This window comes from Oncorhynchus gorbuscha, linkage group LG16 (genome assembly GCF_021184085.1).
Source record: "Oncorhynchus gorbuscha isolate QuinsamMale2020 ecotype Even-year linkage group LG16, OgorEven_v1.0, whole genome shotgun sequence".
NCBI lineage: Eukaryota > Metazoa > Chordata > Actinopteri > Salmoniformes > Salmonidae > Oncorhynchus > Oncorhynchus gorbuscha.
The window spans coordinates 62,792,956-62,816,280 of NC_060188.1; the positions used below are offsets into that span (position 1 = coordinate 62,792,956).

A 23,325-nucleotide genomic window follows, 5' to 3' on the forward strand; every position below is an offset into this window, starting at 1 on the left:
TGAGATTCTCATCACAAAATTGTCAAAGTTCAACTTTTCCCCTGATGCCTTGAGATGGATGAAATCATACCTTGAAGGCAGAACTGAGTTTGTCAGAGTGAGCAATGAGCTGTCGCCCACTCTTAGCTATGATGTGGGCATGCCCCAAGGGTCAATACTGGGGGCCCTTCTGTTCAGCCTGTACATTAATGATCTGCCTTCTGTCTGTACTGGGTCTGAAGTTCAAATGTATGCAGATGATACAGTGATATGTGCATGCAAAGAGCAAACAACATGCTGCACAAGAACGCACTACTGTAATGGTCCAGGTTACAAAGTGGCTCAGTGGCATTATACTTGATTCCAACCTCTCTTTTAAAAAGCATGTGAAAAAGGTAATTCAAATAACCAAATTCAACCTAGCTCATTTCCGATTTATACGAAATTGTTTGACTACAGAGGTAGCAAAACTGTACTTCAATCTATGATACTCCCCCACTTAACATATTGCTTGACTAGTTGGGCCCAAGCGTGCTGTACAACATTTAAACCTATTCAGTCTGTCTACACACAGGCTCTACGCATGTCTTGTATTCAAGATCCTAAATGGCCTGGCTCCCCCTCCACTCAGTATTTTTGTTAAACAGGAAACCCAAACATATGGCAGCAGATCCACAAGGTCTGCCATGAGAGGTGACTGTATAGTCCCCTTAAGGAAAAGCACCTTTAGTAAATCCGCTTTCGCTGTGAGAGCTTCCCATGTCTGGAATACACTGCCATCAGACACACATAACTGCACAACATATCACACAACATATCACAAAAAACATGAAGACATGGCTAAAGGTCAATCAGATTTGTGAACATATTCCCGAGCTGTGTATTGCCGCTTTCCATGTTGTCTGTTGTCTGTAGCTTGTGAGGTGTGGAAACACTTTGTTGCTTTTATGGATTTGGTCTTGTTTCTTTTTGTTCTATGTTGCTCTGTCTGTATGCTACGTATTGCTTGTCCTATGTTGCTCTGCGTGTGCTCACTGCTCAATGATTGTCTATATTGTAATTGTTTTTAATAACCTGCCCAGGGACTTCGGTTGAAAATTAGCTGGCTGGCTAAAACCGTCACTTTTACTGAAACATTCATTAATGTGCACTGTCCCTGTAAAAATAAAATAAACTCAAAAGTAAACAAGTCCACAAGTTGTGACCGGGAAGCTTCTGGAAGGCTGGCTGGACCAGCACGGGAGAGTTGAGCATAGTTCAGTGTGTATGTGTTGTGCTCTTTCACTGAGTTGTAAAAGCAAGCAGAGTAGAAATTGGCTACTATTGAGTTGACTGATGTAGTTGGCAAGGTCACTGTTTAACTTAACATAAAAAAATAGTGTTTATACAGACTTGAGCTAATATTGTAATTGACATGTAACATTAGCTAATGCAATTGGGAGCGTATACCACCCGGTTTCCAGTCAATTGGCAAATTTTTCATGGAGCTGGTGTATAGCTTTTTGGTCATGTTGTTGTAATTGTGATAGGCGCACGTTTTACCAGTACAGCATACCCTCACTATTTATATTGCCTGGATGCCGTACCACCTAACTCCCCCCTGATAATATCTTCCTTGTGGCTATTGCCCTCTGCTGTCACTAGCAAACAATGCAAGTTTCCCACAATGCTGCTGCAGCATCAGTCCGGAAGTGAGACGTATTGACAATATGGCCACTGGTTTCAGAAGGGGGAAATGTTGGATATAACAGTCCAGTCGGTTGCAAATACACCCATTTCAGTTGTTTTGAGTCGATGCATGTGAATGAAGGGACTCGGGAATCCACGGGATGCTGTCATTGAGCTGAGGATACATTCAGAGCGTGAAAATCGTCATGTCGTTTTTCAGGAGGAAAGGTAAGGAAGTATGCTAGCCTAGCCAGCTAGCGCAAGCCGAAGGGTGCAAAGAAGAGGCTTGCGGGAGAGGTTGAGAAATGCTCGATGGCTAATGACTGAGATGAGAATGCGCTTGACAGGTCTGTGTCAAGTCAAGGCCTTCGACAAATATCCGTTGGAGAAAAATGTATTTGCTAAATAATCCATCTATCTTTCCAATCTGAAGAAATACAACAAGCAGCCAGATTATCTCAAATCTATGTTCGCAAACTAATCCAGTTTTCCTTCTCAATAGCGTTTGCCACTTAAATCGCTCGCTGATGTTCAGACCTAACTAGCATCCATGATCTATCTCAATTCATTCTTGTACAATGCACATTAGATTGGGTATTAACTATCCACATCGTCGCCTTTCACTTGGTGATGTGTTAGCTAATAATGCCACATACATTTTTCTTTAGTTTGTCTGTCTTCCATGCCAGTATGCTATGCCCCATGGATAGGCCATTATTGGATTAAAGGAGCCCAACTTTACTCCTTAGTCCAAGGACCTCACATGTTCTGGAGGCAATAGTGTGCAACTGCTGCCCGCAACTCCGGGCATTCCTGCATGTGGGCATTCCATTTCCAGGAAGACTGCCCCTCGAACATCCCACTGGTTCCTGAATGAACCTTCACCTCTCCTCCCATCGCCTCCACTCCTCCCTTCGCTAGCACACAGTGTCGCCCCGCCTCCTGTCTACCGTTTGCCCCAGCCTGCGGCAAGCACAGCAGGTGGGTAGCTGGGGCTACACCTTGTGTTGGCTAGCTAACTAGCACACTGTGTCGCCCCCTTCTGCTGTGTATCGGACTAGCACACAGTGTTTTTCGCACCTGCCTACCGAACACCTGCCTTTGCCATCATTAACAGCACTGCGGGAAAACAGTGCCCGACAGGCGGGGCATGGACACTGTCTACAAGTATACGGTTAGCTAGCAACCGTTTGTCGCTCCTGTCCCTTCTTCTGTGGTGCTTATTGGCGGTTGGCATCTAATGTTAACGCCACATACAGACGCTTCCCGCCTGTCCTTGCTTAAAATCAAATCAAAGTTTACTTGTCACGTGTGCCGAATACAACAGGTGTAGGTAGACCTTACAGTGAAATGCTTACTTACAGGCTCTAGCCAATAGTGCAAAAAGGTATGAGGTGATCAATGGGTAGGTAAAGAAATAAAACAACAGTAAAAAGACAGGCTATATGTAGGGAGGCTACATACAGACACTGGTTAATCATGCCGATTTGAGGTAGTATGTTCATGTAGATATGGTTAAAGTGACTGCATATATGATGAACAGAGAGTAGCAGCACCTTAAGAAGAGGGGTTGAGGGGGGGCACACAATGCAAATAGCCTGGGTATCCATTTGATTACCTTTTCAGGAGTCTTATGGCTTGGGGGTAAAAACTTTTGAGAAGCCATTTTGTCCAAGACTTGGCACTCCGGTACCGCTTGCCATGTGGTAGTAGAGAGAACACTCTATTACTGGGGCGGCTGGGGTCTTTGACAATTTTTAGGGCCTTCCTCTGACACTGCCTGGTGTAGAGGTCCTGGATGGCAGGCAGCTTAGCCCCAGTGATGTACTGGGCTGTACGCACTACCCTCTGTAGTGCCAATAGAAGAAAAACGAGGGGGTGCCTGCACATGCAGGAATGCTCACATGCAGGAACACCTGGTTTTAAATGGCAAAATCGCTCTGGAAGCCAAAACAGCCAAATACTCCACCTAAACGTGAATCGATTCTCAATTGCAGTATGGTTCTAGAAAGATTAAACGTGATTCGATTCTCAATTGCAGTATGGTTCTAGAAAGATTAAACGTGATTCGATTCTCAATTGCAGTATGGTTCTAGAAAGATAAATCAATCTTTAAATTGTTTTATTTTATTTCAGCAGGTAGGCTCGTTGAGAACAAGTTCTCATTTACAACTGCGACCTGGCCATGATAAAGCAAACCAGTGCGACACAAAAAACAACACAGAACACATGGAATAAACAAACATACAATCTATTTTCACATCAAAATAATTTCACAAACACAAAATACATACTTACTGTACACTGTTTTAACACTGGATTTAACACAGTGGCAGCCGACAGTATTTTTCAGTGACATCACTTTGTGGCATCGGTCTTCCGTTCACACAGGTGTTCGGAGACTCAGATACCTAATGAGCACTGGTAGTTCACTCATTTTTTTGTATTTTACTTTTTGTCCCCAGTTTTCGATCTTGTCTCATTGCTGCAAGGGGCTCGGAAGAGTCAATTTAATGACTGGCGAACGGGGTCAGCCTGCAGTCACTTGGCCCACCACATGGAGTCGCTAGAGTGCGATGAGCCAAGTAATGAACCCGGGTCTGTAGTAACACCTCTAGCACTGCGATGCAGTGCCTTAGACCGCTGTGCCACTCCGATGCCATCCACTATGTCTTTTGTCAGTGTTCTGTAAACAAGTGCTGTAACATGGAAATATGGCCATGTGGGAACCCTAACCCTATAAAGGTGTGTATCAATTTAAAATTATTTCTCACCAACATGAAAGATGAGGTCCTTGTACTTCCAAAACTGTACTGCAAGCAATGCGTGTTAATGTTCAGACCGAGCGCCGCGGCTCTTAACACAACTCCCCCCTACAGAAGACGCCTTCATTCAATGACTCTTGATTCATGATCAAGGGCTATGCCGTGCAAAGCAGGACCCGAACTCATGACCTAATGATGCACCTTACTGCAACTTACATTTCAAGTGCTTGATAGATGTACTATGCAGAAATCACTCCTCCATTTCCTGGTTGCTAAAATTCAAATAGTTCGTCTAATTTCAGTTTATGTGACAAAACAAGCAACTATAGGGTAGAGAATCATTGTACCAACTAAACCCATAGAAATAGCACACACAGGCCGCTTCTTAAACGTGCTACTGCTTCTTAGGCTTGCTTTCTATGAGTGACAGACTTGCATTTTTTTTGGTCATGCCCAAAAAGTTACATATTGAGCAGATTAACTTAAAGCTAATTGTGTTAAATGTCTCTTGGCTACTCAGTATTTACCTTGGGATTGTGGTCCAAAGAGATTCAAGCAAATATTATTGCATGAAAATTACTAGGCCAAACTATAAACCTTGATTCCTTACATATTGTCAGCTTTAAAGGCAAACCATGGATAATGAACTTATGATGATGCCGATTTCTGTACCAAATGAAATTATAAAAATAGGTTTCCATCCTTCCCCTGAGGCCTGCCCTACACAGACCAGCCCCTATCTGCTGACCCACTCCACTGACAACTGAAAGAGCCTCAGAAAGACTCCTTGTGTCATGTGCAGAAGGTTCAGTTTCACCACACTATTGTAACCAGGTGATTTCTGTTACTTCGTGTAACAGGAGGACTGAAATGTGGAGAAAAATGAGAGTATTTTGCAGTGACATGACAACGAAGTGGGGAAAATGCCTCTGCTGTGACACTCGAGCTGATAGACCCAAGGCCACTGCAGTCAATAAACACGCCTTGTAAAATGGCAGCCAAGCTTCAATGTGAAGAATAATTCTGTTTTATTCATTTTAGGAGTCGCACACAAGTAGCTAGTTTCTCTCTCCGTATGTTATCTGTGTGTGACAGTGAGGATCTGTGCATGAGTGTTTGCTGAACAGACATGGTTATCACTGTCACAGGCATATCTGTTTCCCGACCAGGCCTAGACCGTTATGTAACTGGATAGTTTAGTGAGTGCTTTTTCAGTGACACCGCATCATCCCTATTGCTTTACCCTACAACGACTCCAGGCCCAATATTCCAGTCACTGATCTCCCCCTGTATTGCGAATCAAATGTTAGAGACTGCTCTAATTACAGTGCTATGTAATTCTTTTTTTGACCCACAGCCAAAGGAAAGGAACCTGAGCGACCAGTTGATGCTAAAGTCAATAGAGGTGGGTGCCACACTACTAACCCTCTGAAATTATGAATTGCAGTGATGTGCTACTGCCACCTGATGTGTCATTTTTGAGAAGCCCTGAAAATAGAGGAAGGCCCTTGTTGGATGTGCTTTGAAAGCAGTCCAGTGCCTCTTTAGTTGCAGTGCTGTGTTCCCTCACACCTTTTTGAAGGTACCGGTATTTCCCTCTGAGCTTTCCCTTTTTAATCATTCTTCCTATTTATATTTGTAGTTTTTTCTGTAAATATTCTGAGAGAGAATTGATTGATGTAGGTAGTAATAAGACACATCACTAAGTATAGAAACCATTAAGAACACCTGCTCTTTCCATGATATGGGGCGGCAGGGTAGCCTAGTGGTTAGTGTTGGACTAGCAACCGCAAGGTTGCATGGTCAAACCCCTGAGCTGTCGTTCTGCCCCTGAACAGGCAGTTAACCCACTGTTCCTAGGCCGTAATTGAAAATATGAATTTGTTCTTAACTGACTTGCCTAGTTAAATAAAGGTAAAATAAAATAGACTGATGATGTTAATCCAGGTGAAAGCTATGATCCCTTATTAATGTTACCTCAATCAGTGTAGATGAAGGGGAGTAGATGGTAAAGAATGATTTTTAAGCCTTGATTCACACAGTTTCCTGTGTGTATCAGCCAACTCCAGCCAACTTGACCCAACTGTGGGAAGCATTAAAGTCAACATAAGCATCACTGTGGAACGCTTTTGATACCTTGTAGAATCCATGCCCAGACGAATATAGGCTGTTCTGGGGGCAAAGGAGTGGGTGCAACTCAATATTAGGAAGGTGTTACTAATGTTTGGTGAACTCAGTGTATACCAGGCAGTAATTGTAGCGGAAGTTGAGACTTTGGTTTTTAAGAGTTGACAGAGAGATAGCCGTGAAGTATTTTCTCTTTTCAGACAGGCTCACGGTGACCTTTTTTAATAAGTTAACTCAATAAGTCTCCCGCACCACAGTGTTTCATAACAGGTCACAGCACCCTCTGAGCTCTAACTGGAGACATTCATGTACTGGATCACTACAGACTTCAGTTAAATAAGTCGTTTCTCAGGACCATAACAGGTTGTTGATGTTGTGGGTTTCTGTCATCTAGAAAGTTAAGCCTACATTGACTGTGTTGATCAAAGGAATTAAGATACCTTTTTCTTTTCAACCATCCTCCTTTCCTCCTCCCCTGTAGCCCCAACGAGCCCCCAGTCCCCCTCCCTGAGCCTCCGGAACCATCATGCCATCCTGGAGGCGGCGGGTCCCAGCCATGTGGCTATCAATGCCATCTCTGCCAACATGGACTCCTTCGCCCGCGGACGCACAGCAATCCTCAAGAAACAGCCCATCCACATGGAGGCTGCCCACTTTGGGGATCTGGGTATGTACATCCAGTCCTCTACTGATTTGTCTTAGTTTTCATGGCATGTATTAACAAGTGTTTCAGAGTAGCAGTTCTGATCTGGGATTAGGTCATAATGATTGAAAAGGTTAAACTGATCCTAGATCGGTGATTTAGATTGATTTGAATGGATGAGCTCTTTCGCTTTAAATCCTGTCCTTTTGACTGGATCGTGTGTGCTCATGTATGAGTGAGTTGATACAAAATGATAATGGTGGCTAGTGGACATGGTGCTGCTGTGTTTAACTGCCAACCGGCCAGGCTAATCCTGCGACGCACTCGCTCCAGCTTCATGCATGGGTTAGCATTTTGACCAACCAGCACGCTACCAGCAACGTTTTTTAGTATGATACATAAGTATGGCCCAGAGGTTTTCCTGAGTGAACACATGGCCTGGTAAAACTCCTGGTCCTACTTATAATGTATGTGTTGTACTGAGAAGCTTGCTGTGCCCTAAGTACGATACATAAGAATTCCCTAAGTCGTCTTCCCTCTGAAGATGTAGGCTATTTAAATCAAGCAGTTCATTAGTTGGTGGATATCAGGAACTTGTTTTATAGTGCTACAGCAGTATTGTTTATGACATGGTGAGTAACAACACCTGCTGGAACAGGTCCTTTAGTTACCGTTTGAGTCAGAGGGAGGGGGTGGTTGAACCAGTGGTGTATCTTTGAGGCCTGGCCTGGGAATGCAGTAGAGTAGGGTGACAACACTACAGTGCATTCTGAAAGTATTCAGACCCCTTGACTTTTTCCACATTTTTTTTTTATTCTAAAATGGATGAAATAAAAAAATGAATCTACACACATTACCCCAGAATTTGTTTTTTTTATAGAAAATGTATTAAAAATAAAAACTGTGTTCAGACCCTTTGCTGTGAGACTTGAAATTGAGCTCCGTTGCACCCTGTTTCCATTGATCATCCTTGATGTTTCTACAACTTGGAGTCCACCTGTTGTAAATTCAAATGATTGGACATGATTTAGAAAGGCACACACCTGTCTATATAAGGTCCCACAGTTGTCAGAACAAAAACCAAGCCATGAGGATGAAGGAATTGTCCGTGGAGCTCCGAGACAGGATTGTGTCGAGGCACAGATCTGAGGAAGGGTACCAAAAAATGTCTGCAGCATTTGAAGGTCCCCCAACAACACAGTGGCCTCCATTCTTAAATGGAAGCAGTTTGACTCTTCCTAGAGCTGGCCAAATGGAGCAATCGGGGGAGAAGGGCCTTGGTCAGGGAGTTGATCAAGAATCCGAGCTCTAGAGTTCCTCTGTGGAGATGGGAGAACCTTCCAGAAGGACAACCATCTCTGCAGCACTCCACAAATCAGTCCTTTATGGTAGAGTGGCCAGATGGAAGCCACTCCTCAGTAAAAGGCACATGACAGCCCGCTCGGAATTTTCCAAAGGGCACCTAAAGGACTCTCAGACCATGAGAAACAAAATTCTCTGGGATTGGCCAAGCGTCACATCTGGAATAAATCTGGCACCATCCCTACGGTGAAGCATGGTGGTGGCAGCATCATGCTGTGGGGATGTGTTCAGGGAATGGGAGACTAGTCAGGATCAAGGGAAAGGTGAATGGAGCAAAGTACAGATCCTTGATGAAAACCTGCTCCAGAGCGCTCAGGACCTCAGACTGGGGGCGAAGGTTCACCTTCCAACAGGACAACGACCCTAAGTACACAGCCAAGACAAAGCAGGAGAGGCTTTGGGACAAGACTCAATGTCATTGAGTGGCCCAGCTAGAGCCCGGACTTGAACTTGATCGAACGTCTCTGGAAAGATCTGAAAATAGTGGAGCATTAATGATCCCCCTCCAACCTGATAGAGCTTGAGAGGATCTGCAGAGAAGAATGGGAGAAACTCCCCAAATACAGGTGTCAAGTTTTTTTCTTTGTCATTATGGCATATTGTGTAAAGATCGATGAAAAAACCTATTAGAACCATTAGGGTAACAAAATGGGCGAGAGGGAGGGAGGGGACGAGAGGAGTGAGGGAGCGGAGGGAGGGAGCGGAGGGAGTAACAAAATGCACGGAGCGAGAGGGAGTGAGGGAGGAGGGGAAGTGAGGGAGCGAGAGGGAGTGAGGGGAGCGAGAGGGAGCGGAGGGAGCGAGGGGGAGCGAGGGGGAGTGAGAGGGAGCGAGAGGGAGCGAGAGGGAGCGAGAGGGAGCGAGAGGAGGGAGGGAGCGAGAGGGGGAGAGGGAGCGAGAGGGAGGAGGGAGGAGAGGAGAGGGGTGGGCGAGAGGGAGTGAGGGACGAGAGGGGTGAGGGGAGCGAGAGGGAGGGGGGAGGGGGGGGGAGGGAAGGAGTGGGCACGGAGGGAGCGAGCGAGAGGGAGGGAGGGAGGGGGGGCACGGCGAGGGAGGGAGGGGGAGGGAGGGGTGGGCACGGAGCGAGGGAGGGAGGGAGGGGGAGGGGGGGGGCACGGTGGAGGGAGGGAGAGCGAGAGAGGGAGGGTGGGCAGGGAAGGGGGGGCGAGCGGAGCGAGGGAGGGAGGGAGGGGGAAGAGGAGGAGAGGGAGGGAAGGGTGGGCACGGAGCGAGCGAGAGGGAGGGAGGGGGAAGGGTGGGCACGGAGGAGCGAGAGTGGGAGGGAAGGGTGGGCACGGAGCGAGCGAGAGAGAGAGGTAGGGAAGGGTGGGCACGGAGCGAGCGAGAGAGGGAGGGAGGGAGGGAAGGGTGGGCACGGAGCGAGCGGAGAGAGGGAGGGAAGGGTGGGCACGGAGCGAGCGAGAGGGAGAGAGGGAGAGTGGGACGGGCGAGGGAAGGGGGAAGGGTGGGCACGGAGCGAGAGAGAGAGGTAGGGAAGGAAGGGTGGGCACGGGCACGAGAGAGCGAGAGAGAGAGAGGAGGGAGGAAGGGTGGGCACGGAGCGAGCGAGAGAGGGAGGGAAGGATGGGCACGGAGCGAGAGAGAGAGGGAGGGAAGGGTGGGCACGGAGCGAGAAATTGACGGGGGGCACGGAGCGAGCGAGAGAGGGAGGGAAGGGTGGGCACGGAGCGAGCGAGAGAGGGGGGGGGGTGCACGGAGCGAGCGAGCGAGAGCTAAGCTTCCGGCTCAGTCACCCGTGGCAGCCTGCCAACTCTGGAGCTGATACAAGGAACACACAACACTTATCACAAAACACCTCAGTCAGCGCACTGTTTAGTGCTCCAACTTTCCATTATGTAATTGGAGGCCCCCAGCCAGGCTTCAGTCAGTCATTCATATGGCCTCCCTGGTCATGTGACCCAGGAAATGTGCCGTAGTTGAATAGGTTTTTAAAATATTTGTTTTTGTTATTGATTGTGTTTGGTTTTATTCAGAATGCTGTGGTTGTTTAGGCAGGGTTACTGTTAAAGACTTTGTGAGAACTGCTGATGTGTGTTTCAGGGCGCTCTAGTGTGAACTACCTGGCCTCTGAGACGCGTTCACGCTTGTCTAAGACGGTGGATCAGATTCTGAGGGACAACGTGGCCATGCCCTACTACATCCAGTTCCAGGAGGCCCACGGGGCTGACCACCTGGTCTGCTTCTGGCTGGAGGCAGAGAGCTTTCGCTCCACCAGCTGGTCTCGGGTCCGGGCCCATAGCCTCAACTCAGTCAAACACAGCTCCCTGGCCGAGCCCGCCTCCCCCCTTGCCTCCCCTGACCACTCATCCTCCTCAGACATGGACCTACACTCCATCCCCAGGCCTTCCTCCTCACGCCCACTTACCCCCAGCTCCCAGGACGCTAACAGTAACAGTAGTGAATGCCCCACGGCGCAGCTCGTCCACAGGGACTCCTTCAGCTCTGTGGTGGACCAGAGGCCTGGAACTCCCAGCAGAGCAGACACCCCCACCAGACAGCCCTCCTACAGGACAGGGACGTCATTCAAGCTGCAGTCCACCAACGCCCTCAAGGAGCTTTCAGACAAGCTCATGAAGAGTACGTTTGACTGGTCGTAATTGTAAAGAATCTGTTCATAATTTACTTGCATAGATAAAGGTTAAGTAAGTAGCCTGGAGTCTCTTTGAGCCGACTGGTGGTGCATGTTTCAGAGACTCTATAGCTGTACTTCAACTCCTTTTGTGTGTTGGGCTTGTCTTTATCATTTATTTATTAGTCCTGTATAACTCACTGACTAGAGAAGGCTAGTATATTCACTATATTTGTTCTTATTTCCACCGTGAAACAACTGACTGTCAGAATAATGACGTTAATTTGTTTTAATTGCACATTGGAGGTAACAATATCTGAGTTGTACACAGTTTATGATGCGTGTGGCTGGCTGTTAAACATCTTCTCCTCCTGTGTGTTGTAGGTATAGAGAGAGATGCAGTGAGCATCTTCACCAAGTACATCTCTCCCGACGCTGCTAGGCCCATCCCCATCACAGAACAGCTCAGAAACGACATAGTCGGTAAGAAATGAGTCCTGATTGCCGCCTATTTGCGATTAGTATGAGATTTTGACTCTTAAGACATTGCAGTCACTGTATGAGTACTCAGACTGTGTGAGTGCTGTATCAGAACTTTGTGAGTACTGTATGCATTCCTAAGAATGTTAGACCTAGTAAGAATGTTGCAACCAACGTTAAAGATCAAATCAGCTGTAATCATCTCAGTATATTTAACTTGGTTTCGGGATAACTATTTTGTGGATGATTGATATTCGGTGATATTGTGTGATTGACTGTTTTCTGTCCTTTTTTGACAGCTAAAATCTGTGGGGAGGATGGACTGGTGGACCCAAACTGTTTCGTCATTGCACAGTCTGTCGTCTTCTCCATCATGGAACAACAGTACGTTTTTTTTTGTTTTTCCAATCTTCCTGTTTTCGTATCCTTTGAAAGATTTATTTATAAAGTGCTAGTGTTTTTCTTTAGTTTTCATGATTTTTCTCCTAGGATTAAAGTTTTTTAAATATTATTATTATTTTTTAAATTTGACCCCTTTTTCTCCCCAATTTCGTGGTATCCAATTGTTGTAGTAGCTACTATCTTGTCTCATCGCTACAACTCCCGTACGGGCTTGGGAGAGACGAAGGTTGAAAGTCATGCGTCCTCCGATACACAACCCAACCAAGCCGCCACTGCTTCTTAACACAGTGCGCATCCAACCCGGAAGCCAGCCGCACCAATGCGCCGGAGGAAACACCGTGCACCTGGCCACCTTGGCTAGCGCACACTGCACCCAGCCCGCGCGATGAGACAAGGACACCCCTACCGACCAAGCCCTCCCTAACCCGGGCGACGCTAGGCCAATTGTGCGTCGCCCCACGGACCTCGCGGCCGGTTACTACAGAGTCTGGGCGTGAACCCAGGGACTCTGATGGCACAGCTGGCGCTGCAGTAAAGCGCCCTTAACCACTGTGCCACCCGGGAGGCCCCTAGGATGAAAGTTTTACCGCTGTTCTGTAATACACTAATCCTAGATCATAAATGTAAATGTGACCAGATACAGTTGAAGTCGGAAGTTTACATACACTTTGGTTGGAGTCATTAAAACTTGTTTTTCAATCACTCCACAAATTTCTTGTTAACAAACTATAGTTTTGGCAAGTCTGTGAGGACATCTACTTTGTGCATGACACAAGTCATTTTTCCGACAATTGTTTACAGACTTCACTTATAATTCACTGTATCACAATTCCACTGGGTCAGAAGTTTACATACAATAAGTTGACTGCGCCTTTAAAAAGTTTGGAAAATTCCAGAAAATGATGTCATGGCTTTAGAAGCTTCCGATTGACTCAAATGATGTATATTAGCCTATCGGAGGGGATGTATTTCAAGGCCAACCTTCAAACTCTGTGCATATTTGCTTGACATCATGTGAAAATCAAAAGAAATCAGCCAAGACCTAGGAAAAAAATTGTAGACCTCTGCAAGTCTGGTTCATCATTGAGAGCAATTTCCAAATGCCTGAAGGTACAACGTTCATCTGTACAAACAATAGTATGCAAGTACAAACACCATGGGACCACGCAGCCGCCATACCGCTCAGGAAAGAGACTCATTCTGTCTCCTAGAGATGAACATACTTTGGTGCAAAAAGTGCAAATCAATCCCAGAACAGCAGCAAGAGACCTTGTGAAGATGCTGGAGGAAACAGGCACAAAATTATCTATATCCATAGTAAAACTAGTCCTATATCGACATAACCTGAAAGGTTGCTCAGCAAGGAAGAAGCCACTGCTCCAAAACTTCCATAAAAAAGCCAGACAATGGTTTGCAACTGCACATGGGGACAAAGATTGTACTTTTTGGAGAAATGTCTTCTGGCCTGATGAAACAAAAATAGAACTGTTTGGCCATAATGACTATTGTTATGTTTGGAGTAAAAAGGAGGCTTGCAAGCCGAAGAACACCATCCCAACCGTGAAGCACAGGGGTGGCAGCATCATGTTGTGAGGGTGCTTTGCTGCAGGAGGGACTGGTGCACTTAACAAAATTAATGGCATCATGAGGATGGAAAATGATGTGTATATATTGAAGCAACATCTCAAGACATCAGTCAGGAAGTTAAAGCTTGGTCACAAATGGGTCTTCGAAATTGACAATGACCCCAAGCATACTTCCAAAGTTGTGGCAAAATGGCTTAAGGACAACAAAGTCAAGGTATTGGAGTGGCCATCACAAAGCCCCGACCTCAATCTTCTTGAACATTTGTGGGCAGAACTCAAAAAGCTTGTGCGAGCAAGGAGGCCTACAAACCTGACTCAGTTACACCAGCTCTGTCAGGAGGAATGGTCCAAAATTCACGCAACTTATTGTGGGAAGCTTGTGGAAGGCTACCTGAAACGTTTGACCCAAATTAAACAAGTTAAAGGCAATGCTACCAAATACTAATTTAGTGCATGTAACCTTCTGACCCACTGGGAATGTGATGAAAGAAATAAAAGCTGAAATAAATCATTCTCTCTACTATTATTCTGACATTTCACATTCTTAAAATAAAGTGGTGATCCTAACTGACCTAAGACAGTGAATTTTTACTAGGATTAAATGTCAGGAATTGTGAAACTGAGTTTAAATGTATTTGGCTAAGGTGTATGTAAACTTCTGACTTCAACTGTATAATCTATATTTCCCAGGCACTTTAGTGAATTCTTGCGCAGCCATCATTTCTGTAAGTACCAGATCGAAGTGTTGACAAGTGGCTCTGTGTTCCTGGCAGACATCTTATTCTGTGAGTCGGCCCTCTTCTACTTCTCTGAGGTAAGAGCAACACAACTGATGTTACTGTTGCTCGCTATTAAATATACACAGCCACAGTTTATCAAGTTCATTCATAGGTGTTTTACTTACTAGTGGTACTGGTGGTGTTTATCTCTTCTGTTATTCTCTCTTCTATTCCACATTAGTGTTATATGGTAGGTGTTAATAGAAGTGTCGTTGGTAATAAAGCTAGTATGTTGTGTGTCTCCCCAGTACATGGAAAAGGAGGACGCTGTGAATGTCCTGCAGTTCTGGCTGGCAGCAGATAACTTCCAGGACCAGCTGGCTGCTAAGGCTGGCCAGTACGACGGCTTGGAGGCCCAGAACGACGCCATGATCCTTTACGACAAGTAACTGCTCACACACATCTCACCGAATAGGGATCTAGCGTTTGTCTGCCGATCGTTCAGTGCGCTGTGTTTGAGAGACCACCTGCTGTAGATGTCTGACTGACGACATTTTCACACTGTTCTACATGTAAAATCGATGCATGCTTGGTTTGCAAATTGCGGCCGGCGCTCTGTTCAGCGGTTTTAAGTAATCTAGGCCAGTAAACGTATTGGTGTGCCTAAGACATCTATTTACACTATATTTGTCTTCACGCTACCTATGCCATCACGCTACCTATGCCATCACGCTACCTATGCCATCACGCTACCTATGCCATCACGCTACCTATGCCATCACGCTACCTATGCCATCACGCTACCTATGCCATCACGCTACCTATGCCATCACGCTACCTATGCCATCACGCTACCTATGCCATCACGCTACCTATGCCATCACGCTACCTTAGAAAAGGGACAGTTTGGACATTATATGGCAATTATTAGACCAAAGGTGAGAACACAACTGTTCACAAGACTGAATCCATAATATGACCTGAAAATACTCTGGAAACATTCAGTATCATATCACAATATTCTAGAGAAATGTGGGGTAGTTGCAACATAAGACATACAAATTACAAGCGTTTGAGTGAGAGGACTAACTGGTGTCTTCAAGCACAGTTCCTTAGTAATTTCAATGCACTTTTATGACTCAAAGAAGAGTCTTCAACTATAAGGTGATTTAAAAATATATATTTTTTAGCTCTCCTAGCTGTGCCGTTGAGGAACTATCGCAGGCACACTTGTCACTGTTTTGTTTGTAACACAGCCCTGCATCCACGCCATCACACAATTACTGTTGTTTACGCAATCCAAAAATGGTCCATTTATAAATCGTAATCTGGGTCAGATGGGCATCATTTGAAAGCCTGTTCTATTGCTAGCATGACTAGCTAAGTTATAAAATAACGAACTTCATGTCACGCGAGGTGCTCAAGTTCAGAATGACTGTCAGTCAAAACCCATACAGTGCTTTGAAGCACAGAGCCTATGTTCTGACGTATTGTAAAGCAAAACTTTGACAGCCCTGCGTTCCAATTTAAGCATTTATCACTGCCCATGTCTTTACTTTTCAACCGTATATTGGTGTGAGTGTAAAGGGCTACCACCTCCACATTACTCAGCCTGGCTTGTTTATTTGAGCACCAGTTTAATAATGATCTCATCTGTTTCCTCCCCAGGTATTTCTCACTCCAAGCCACCAACCCGCTGGGTTTTGATGACTCTGTGCGGATGGAGATAGAGTCTAATATCTGCCGGGAGGGAGGGCCTCTACCTGACTGCTTCACCACTCCTCTCAGACAGGCCTGGACCACCATGGAAAAGGTGAGGAGTCGTAGGTCACCCAGTTACCTGGGCCAAATACATATGACAATATATAGGAAACACACACAGCGGTCACTGCAAACTCACCACTGTAAAATCACCTGGAATTCAGCCAGAAAAACAAAACAGAAATTACACGTCAAAATTAGGGAACTCCTTTAGATTGAGACCATGAGGCTTAGATTGGGACCATGAGGCTTAGATTGAGACCATGAGGCTTAGATTATCAATGACAGGCCTTTGTGGTTATTGAAGGTAGTGGTACCAGAGCCATAGATACAGTGCATTCATAAAGTATTCAGACCCCTTCCCCTTTTCCACAGTTTGTTACGTTATAGCCTTTTTCAAAAAAATGATTAAATTATATTTTTTCCTCATCAATCTACACACAATACCCCACAATATATATATATATATATATATATATATTTTTTTTTTTTTTTTAAAAAATGGATACCTTGTTTACATAAGTATTCAGACCCTTTGCTATTAGACTCAATTTAGCTCAGGAGTATCCTGTTTCCATTGATCAACCTTGATGTTTCTACTACTTGTTTGGAGTCCAGCTGTGGTAAATTCAATTGATTGGACTTGGTTTGGAAAGGCACACACCTGTCTGTATAAGGTCCCACAGTTGACAGTGCATGTCAGAGCAAAAACCAAGCCATGAGGTCAAAGGAATTGTCCGTAGATTGTGTCGAGGCACAGGTCTGGGGAAGGGAACCAAAAATGTCTGCAGCGTTGAAGGTCCCCTAGAACACAGTGGCCTCCATTTTTAAATGGAAGTAGTTTGGAACCACCAACACGCTTCCTAGAGCTGGCCGCCTGGCCAACCTGAGCAATCGTGGAAGAATGGCCTTGGTCAGGGAGGTGACCAAGAGCCCGATGGTCACTCTGACAGAGCTCCAGAGTTCCTCTGTGGAGATGGGAGAACATTCCAGAAGGACAACCATCTCTGCAGCACTCCACCAATTCGGCCTTTATGGTAGAGTAGCCAGACGGAAGCCACTTCTCAGTAAAAGGCACATGACAGCCATGAGAAACAAAAAGATTATCTGGTCTGATTGGTCCAAGATTGAACACTTTGGCCTGAATGACAAGCGTCACGTCTGGAAGAAATCTGGCACCATCCCTACTGTGAATCATAGTGGTGGCAGCATCGTGCTGTGGGGATGTTTTACAGTGGCAGTGACTGGGAGATTAGTCAGGATAGAGTGAAAGATGAACAGAGCAAAGTACAGAGAGTCCTTGATGTAAACCTGCTCCAGAGGGCTCAGGACCTCAGACTGGGGCAAAGGTTCACCTTCCAACAGGAAAACGACCCTAAGCCCACAGCCAAGACAACGCAGGAGTGGCTTCGGGACAAGTCTCTGAATGGCCTTGAGTGGCCCAGCCAGAGCCCGGACTTGGAACCCAATCAAACATCTCTGGAGAGACCTGAAAATTGCTGTGCAGCGACGCTCCCCATCCAACCTGAGAGGATCTGCTGAGTAGAATGGGAGAAACTCCCCAAATACAGGTGTGCCAAGCTTGTAGCGTAATACCCAAGAAGACGGAAGGCTGTAATCGCTGACAAAGGTGTTTTAACAAAGTGCTGAGTAAAGGGTCTGAATACATATGCAAATGTGATATTTCAGTTAGATTTTTTTTATATACATTCGCAAATATTTCTAAGCCAGTTTTTACTTTGTCTTTATGGGATATTGTGTTGAAGATTGAGCGGGAAAATAACAATTTTTAATACATTTTAGAATAAGGCTGTAATGTAACCAAATGTCAAGTGGTCTGAATACTTTCCGAATGCACTGTGTGTCTCAGTGGTACGACTTTGTTGCCAAGGCTAGGGATGATGTTGAAACACTTTGTCAGGCTCTGGAGAAAACGGAAGACCTTTGTGACTAAAAGGCATTTTGAAGCTTAACAAAGCTAATTTCATATTTCTTCTCGCAGGTCTACATGCCAGGCTTCCTGTCGAGTAACCTTTACTACAAGTATCTGAGTGACCTTATCAACTCTGTCCGAGCGGATGAGTTTGTGCTGGCTAGTGCTCCCGGTCAAGGCATGGCCTCTGACCTTGACCGCAGCACCAACACAACTGAGGGGTCTCAAGCCCAGGTAGATAACTCCACACCTGACCTGCTCACAACCTGTACTTTCACTTTAGCTCTACTGGCATTTTCCTCTTTTCATTGTCTAAGTGCACGCAAATCAATTATGTTCAACAGCAGTAGCACTCATACCTTTTGTTCAATAGTCAGTGGGTATTAATTTGTTTACTTAACATAAATATATTGATTTCCCCTCTAGTTCTGCTCTAAATGTGCAAATCATTATATATATTTTTCGCTTACAGCAAGGTGCCAAAAAGGTGGCAGCAATAAAAATCTTGAAAAACTTTGACGAAGCAATAACAGTGGACATAGCCAGCCTGGACCCAGAGTCCCTGTACCAGCGCCCCTATGCTGGGTGAGTTTCTGCATAGCCTACTCAGGCCTCCTTTAGTTACTTATTCTCACCACTCTCAGTACAGTCACCTCAAATGGCTCTGTAAACCACATTACTATTTCAAATATTTGATTTGGATTTTCATGTTTCTCTGCTGGACGAAATGAGTGAAAATTGTTTTTATAATCGTGCAAAATTTCCTCCATAGCTACCCTTCAACTGCCCTGATTTTACTACTGTAATTTCCCCAAGAGAGTTATTTGATGCTAGCTAAGTAGGCCAGTGTGTAATGACCATTGATGTGACTAAACTGCTCCAAATACATATTTTCAAAGACCGCAGTGCAGTCCTCTGTGACATGGCAGATTTGTAGGTCATCCACATTACATTACAATCAGCTCTGATGGCAGTCTAATGGAACAACACAGGCTGATATAGGAGATGTGTGTGGCCTTAGGCAGCACCGGCAGTGTCCCAGTTTGTGCTGGGACCAAATGACTATGACTATTCGGAGTTGGCCATTCAACACAAACTGATATGGGACCAGGCTAGTAAACAGGGTGCTGTCTCCATGAACATCCTATATGTATGACTTCATTGGCTATGTCCCCTCACTGTTCAGAAGAATGACGTTTGGGAAAGTCAACGAGCTGGGCCAGTTTATCAGGGAAGCCGAACCAGAACCGGATGTGAAGAAATCCAAAGGTAACAGGCAAACACTAATGTAGCAATTATTTCTAGGCTATAGAGTTCCTTCAGAAAGTGTTCCAACCCCTTGACTCATTCCACATTTTGTTGTTACAGCCCGAATTCAAAAGGTATAAAATGATTACCCTACCGTGAAGCATGGTGGTGGCAGCATCATGCTATGTAGATGCTTTTCAGTGGCATGGACTGGGAGACTGGTAAGAATAGAGGGAACAATGAATGGAGCCAAATACAGGCAAATCCTTGATGAGATCCTGCTTCAGAGTGCAAAAGTCCTTAGACTGAGGAGAATATTTATGATCCAACGGAACAAGGACACCAAGCATACAACCAAAGCAACCCTGCAATGGCTTCAGAACAAGAATGTGAAAGACCTTGAGTGGCCCAGCCAAAGCCCAGGCTTGAATCCCATTGAAAAGCTGTTGCTGTTCACCGCTGCGCCCTGTCTAACTTAACAGAGCTTGAGAATTATTTGCAAGGAAGAATTGGAGAAAATCCCCAAATCCAGATGTGTAAAGCTAATAGACACACCCAAGACGACTCAAAGCTGGAATCGCCACCAAAGGTGCTTATTCTAAGTTTTGACTCAGAGGTGTGAATACTTGTGTAAATGAGATATTTCTGTATTTTTTTTTAATTCTAAAAATGTATCCACTTAGTCATATGGGGTAATCAGTGTAGATGGGTGAGAAAAATAATACATTTTGAATTCAGGCTGTAACCCAACAAAATGTGGAATGAGTCAAGGGGTATGAATAGTTTCTGAAGACTCACATCTGTCAGCGACAGGTGTGGCTGAAATAGTAGAATCCAATCATTTTAAGGGGTGTCACGGAAACGGTGTGAAAAATCCAGCAGCGTTACAGTTCTTGACACAAACTGGTGCGTCTGGCAGCTACCACCATTCAAAAGCAGAAATATTTTGTCTTGCCCATTCAACCTTTGAATGGCACACATACAAAATCCATGTCTCAATTGTCTCAGGGCTTAAAAATCCTTCTTTAACCTGTCCCCTTCATCTACACTGATTTGAAGTGGATTTAACAAGTGACCTCTAAGGGATCAAAGCTTTCACTTGCGTTCACCTGGTCAGTCTGTCATGGAAAGAGCCGGTGTCCTTAATGTTTCGTGCATATAGTGTATATATGCCTGTCTCCTTCACTCGTAGCTCTTTCTCTATACTGTTCATTGTTGCTTATATGGTTTTGGTGCCATGTCACTTAGGCATCCACGGTGTGGGTATTGCCTTCTTATCCTAACCCCAATCAGAGTGACTTGAAGTTTGCGAGGCACTCTCAAATAAAACCCCAGGTGCTTTTAGATCTTATAAAATACTATAACAGTAAAACATGGATCTATTATTTAGGATTTCTTAGAAGAGAACATTCTCTGAGAATAGAGGAAATGGATATAAGCCCTGGACTAAACTTGTACTGTATATGTAAAACACTTTTGTTTTGTACTAGATTTCATGGCGCTAATCACAAACCAGCTTTTCCAGCCCTCGGTTTCCTCCAAATGCATACATCACATACTAAGATAATTCTGTTCTGTGATATATTTTTCATGTACCTCATATGTCCAGTAGCTTACAGAGGAGCAATAGATAAGAGGCTCATTGTTGTGACCATTGCCCTATTTTCCACTCTCTCCTCACAGGTTCCATGCTCTCTCTAGCCATGAAGAAACTTGTTCAAGGCAACTCTGATGAGGTATGTAAAACAACAAAACAAGCTCCTCTTGTGTTGAATCTGTTTGAACTAACAAACACTAGGATTGATGAACACTTTGAATCGTAACATGTGTGTTTAGGCCCAGGAGGAGATGGCCTGGAAGATCGCTAAAATGATCGTCAATGATGTCGTACACCAGGCGCACCACGACAGTCCTGGCGAATCCACCAAGGTAAGTCAGTCTGCCTCAATCTACAACATGGTGGACTCTTGATAAGTGTACTACACATTGGATAAGTACAAACTCTTGAGTGCATTGAAGACAATTCGCCAGGCCCAATTTCTGTAAATGCCTTGTAATTGTCACGGATATCTGTATGCTCTGGTTTCCTATTCCTGACAGTCCAAAGCCATTGCATTTATCTGCCACTATACAGTCAACTATAGAAAATAACTCCTCACCTGTGACACGTTTACTGTTGTATGATGATTGACAATGAAACATGGACAATCTCTCTCCCCAGTTATGAGCCTCCTGTGGAGAACCAAAGCATTGTCACTCCCCTCGTCCCTCACCCTATAGAGACAGACTGACAGACAGACACGTCCCCTAGTCCAGTGATGAACTCTACACTGGAATTACCTTAAGATGAAACGCATCAATAGAGATCAAAGAACAAATGCATTCCATGATCTCCTGCATTAACTTGTACCGGTGTGTGTGTGTGTGTGTGTGAGTGAGCGGAAAAACTTGAAGTAGATCATCCATCCTTCCAACTGTTTGTAACACTATGAAGGCATCGCTGAACAAATTAAGAGGAAAAAGAAAAACAAAGCAGTGGCACAAAGAGCACCAGAGTAACAGACTTCCTTCCAGAACAAATTCTCTAGGGAAGGAGAGATGACAAGCTATGACACAAAATGGGGCTGAACGGGAGCTGTCAGAAGAAGCAGCACTTTAGAAAGCATCGGCCCTGTCATGGTTACTTCTGTTACCATGCCATCCAAGAGGGAGCCTGCAGGGACCTGAAGCATCCTTCATAAAGCGATCACTAAGAAGATTTGGTTGTCCACTCCTCTCTTGATTCCTGCACATCGTCTCTCCTTACACCACCACCACCTCTTGCCCTTATGCCCATTCCTTATTTCTTGTTTTTAATGACATCTCTTTGAAAGGGGTCAGAATGACACATACAATTTTAAGATGGAATCCACCAGTAGGTGCTTTGTATAGTTTTATTTGCGGCTGATGCATAACTTGCTAATATTCCTGGGCCCTCCTGGAGTATTGTGGCGGTGGGGTGGGTTACTATGATGATAGGTTGCGTTGTCTTGCCCTCCTAGCTGTGCCCTAATGTACTGTAGAGGGCTGGTCAGACATGTTACGGTGAAACTGGAATGGACCATATTGATTTTGCGGTCTAGCTAACCACATGCATTTCTTGCTCTGGCTCCTTGTCCATGTCATTACAGAGCAAAGACAAATGCATAAATACTCCTTGTTGTGTACTGAAGTTCTACAGTTGCAAAGAAAGAACAACTCCGTGCTACTCAATATAATTTTATACATATTTAGATTTCTCTTTAACCCCAATATATTCATGTTAGATTTTTTATGGTGATTGTTGACCTTTTCTTTTTTTGTATGTACTGTCAAAAGCAATGTCTCAATTACAAATGTTCAATTGAAAAGTCTACTCTTTGAATATAATGTTAATATTGTTATGATTTGAACCTCATTGAGATGTGTGGAAAAGGACTCTCTTGGTACTATGTACCACTAATATTGTTTTTCTGACGTATGTGTACGTAATCTATAATATATTTAAATTGTGTTGGATTTCTATATATATATATATATTAGTTTTTATTTTTATTTGGCAGAGTACTAGAAGGAACAGTGCTACCACTGATGAAAAATGACACAATTCCTCTTTGCACGAAATGCAAATCTTGTTTGCCACCAAACATAGGGATTTATTTGGCTCCATTTCATTTATCATTAGCTTGATGGATAATCTTAGTTTGTGGCCAACATGTTCTTAATTGCACTTGGGTATTTAACCTCTAGCATTGCAAGATAATGATGCAACCTGTAATTCAGCAAATTAGTGCTCATCCCAGTGCAGTGTTTCAAGTGTGTGTGGTTGGCTTTTGAATAAGTTCATAGAGATGCTGCAGTTTTGTGCATCAAAATTGTTGTATCCCCATTTTGTTGTACAGTATGAAATACTTTATTGTAAATATTTTATGGCTATCGTACAATAAAACTTTTCTGCCTATTTGTAGCTAGTCGTTTTAAAACAGCAAAATGCGATTTCTCTTGTTGCAATGCCGTTTAACCAGTGGGGGGCAATGTGGACTA

The 23,325-nt window shown here is 44.6% G+C and overlaps 1 protein-coding gene across 2 annotated transcripts; it reads left to right on the forward strand.

Annotated features, from left to right (window-relative positions):
• The first annotated feature begins 1,568 nt into the window (after positions 1-1,568).
• akap10 (A kinase (PRKA) anchor protein 10) lies at positions 1,569-23,242 on the forward strand. 2 transcript variants are annotated; one of them, XM_046306334.1, is made up of 15 exons: positions 1,569-1,875; positions 5,770-5,817; positions 7,021-7,206; positions 10,606-11,142; positions 11,519-11,617; positions 11,914-11,998; positions 14,293-14,416; positions 14,630-14,766; positions 15,990-16,134; positions 18,085-18,249; positions 18,488-18,600; positions 19,205-19,284; positions 20,947-20,999; positions 21,100-21,192; positions 21,485-23,242. In XM_046306334.1, the coding sequence occupies exons 1-15, from the start codon at positions 1,854-1,856 to the stop codon at positions 21,488-21,490; spliced, it is 1,893 nt and encodes a 630-aa protein (XP_046162290.1). In that variant the 5' UTR covers positions 1,569-1,853; the 3' UTR covers positions 21,491-23,242. The 2 variants fall into 2 exon arrangements, with proteins under 2 accessions (XP_046162290.1, XP_046162289.1); XM_046306333.1 differs by having other exon boundaries at positions 1,570-1,875; positions 19,202-19,284.
• The last annotated feature ends 83 nt before the right edge of the window (positions 23,243-23,325 follow it).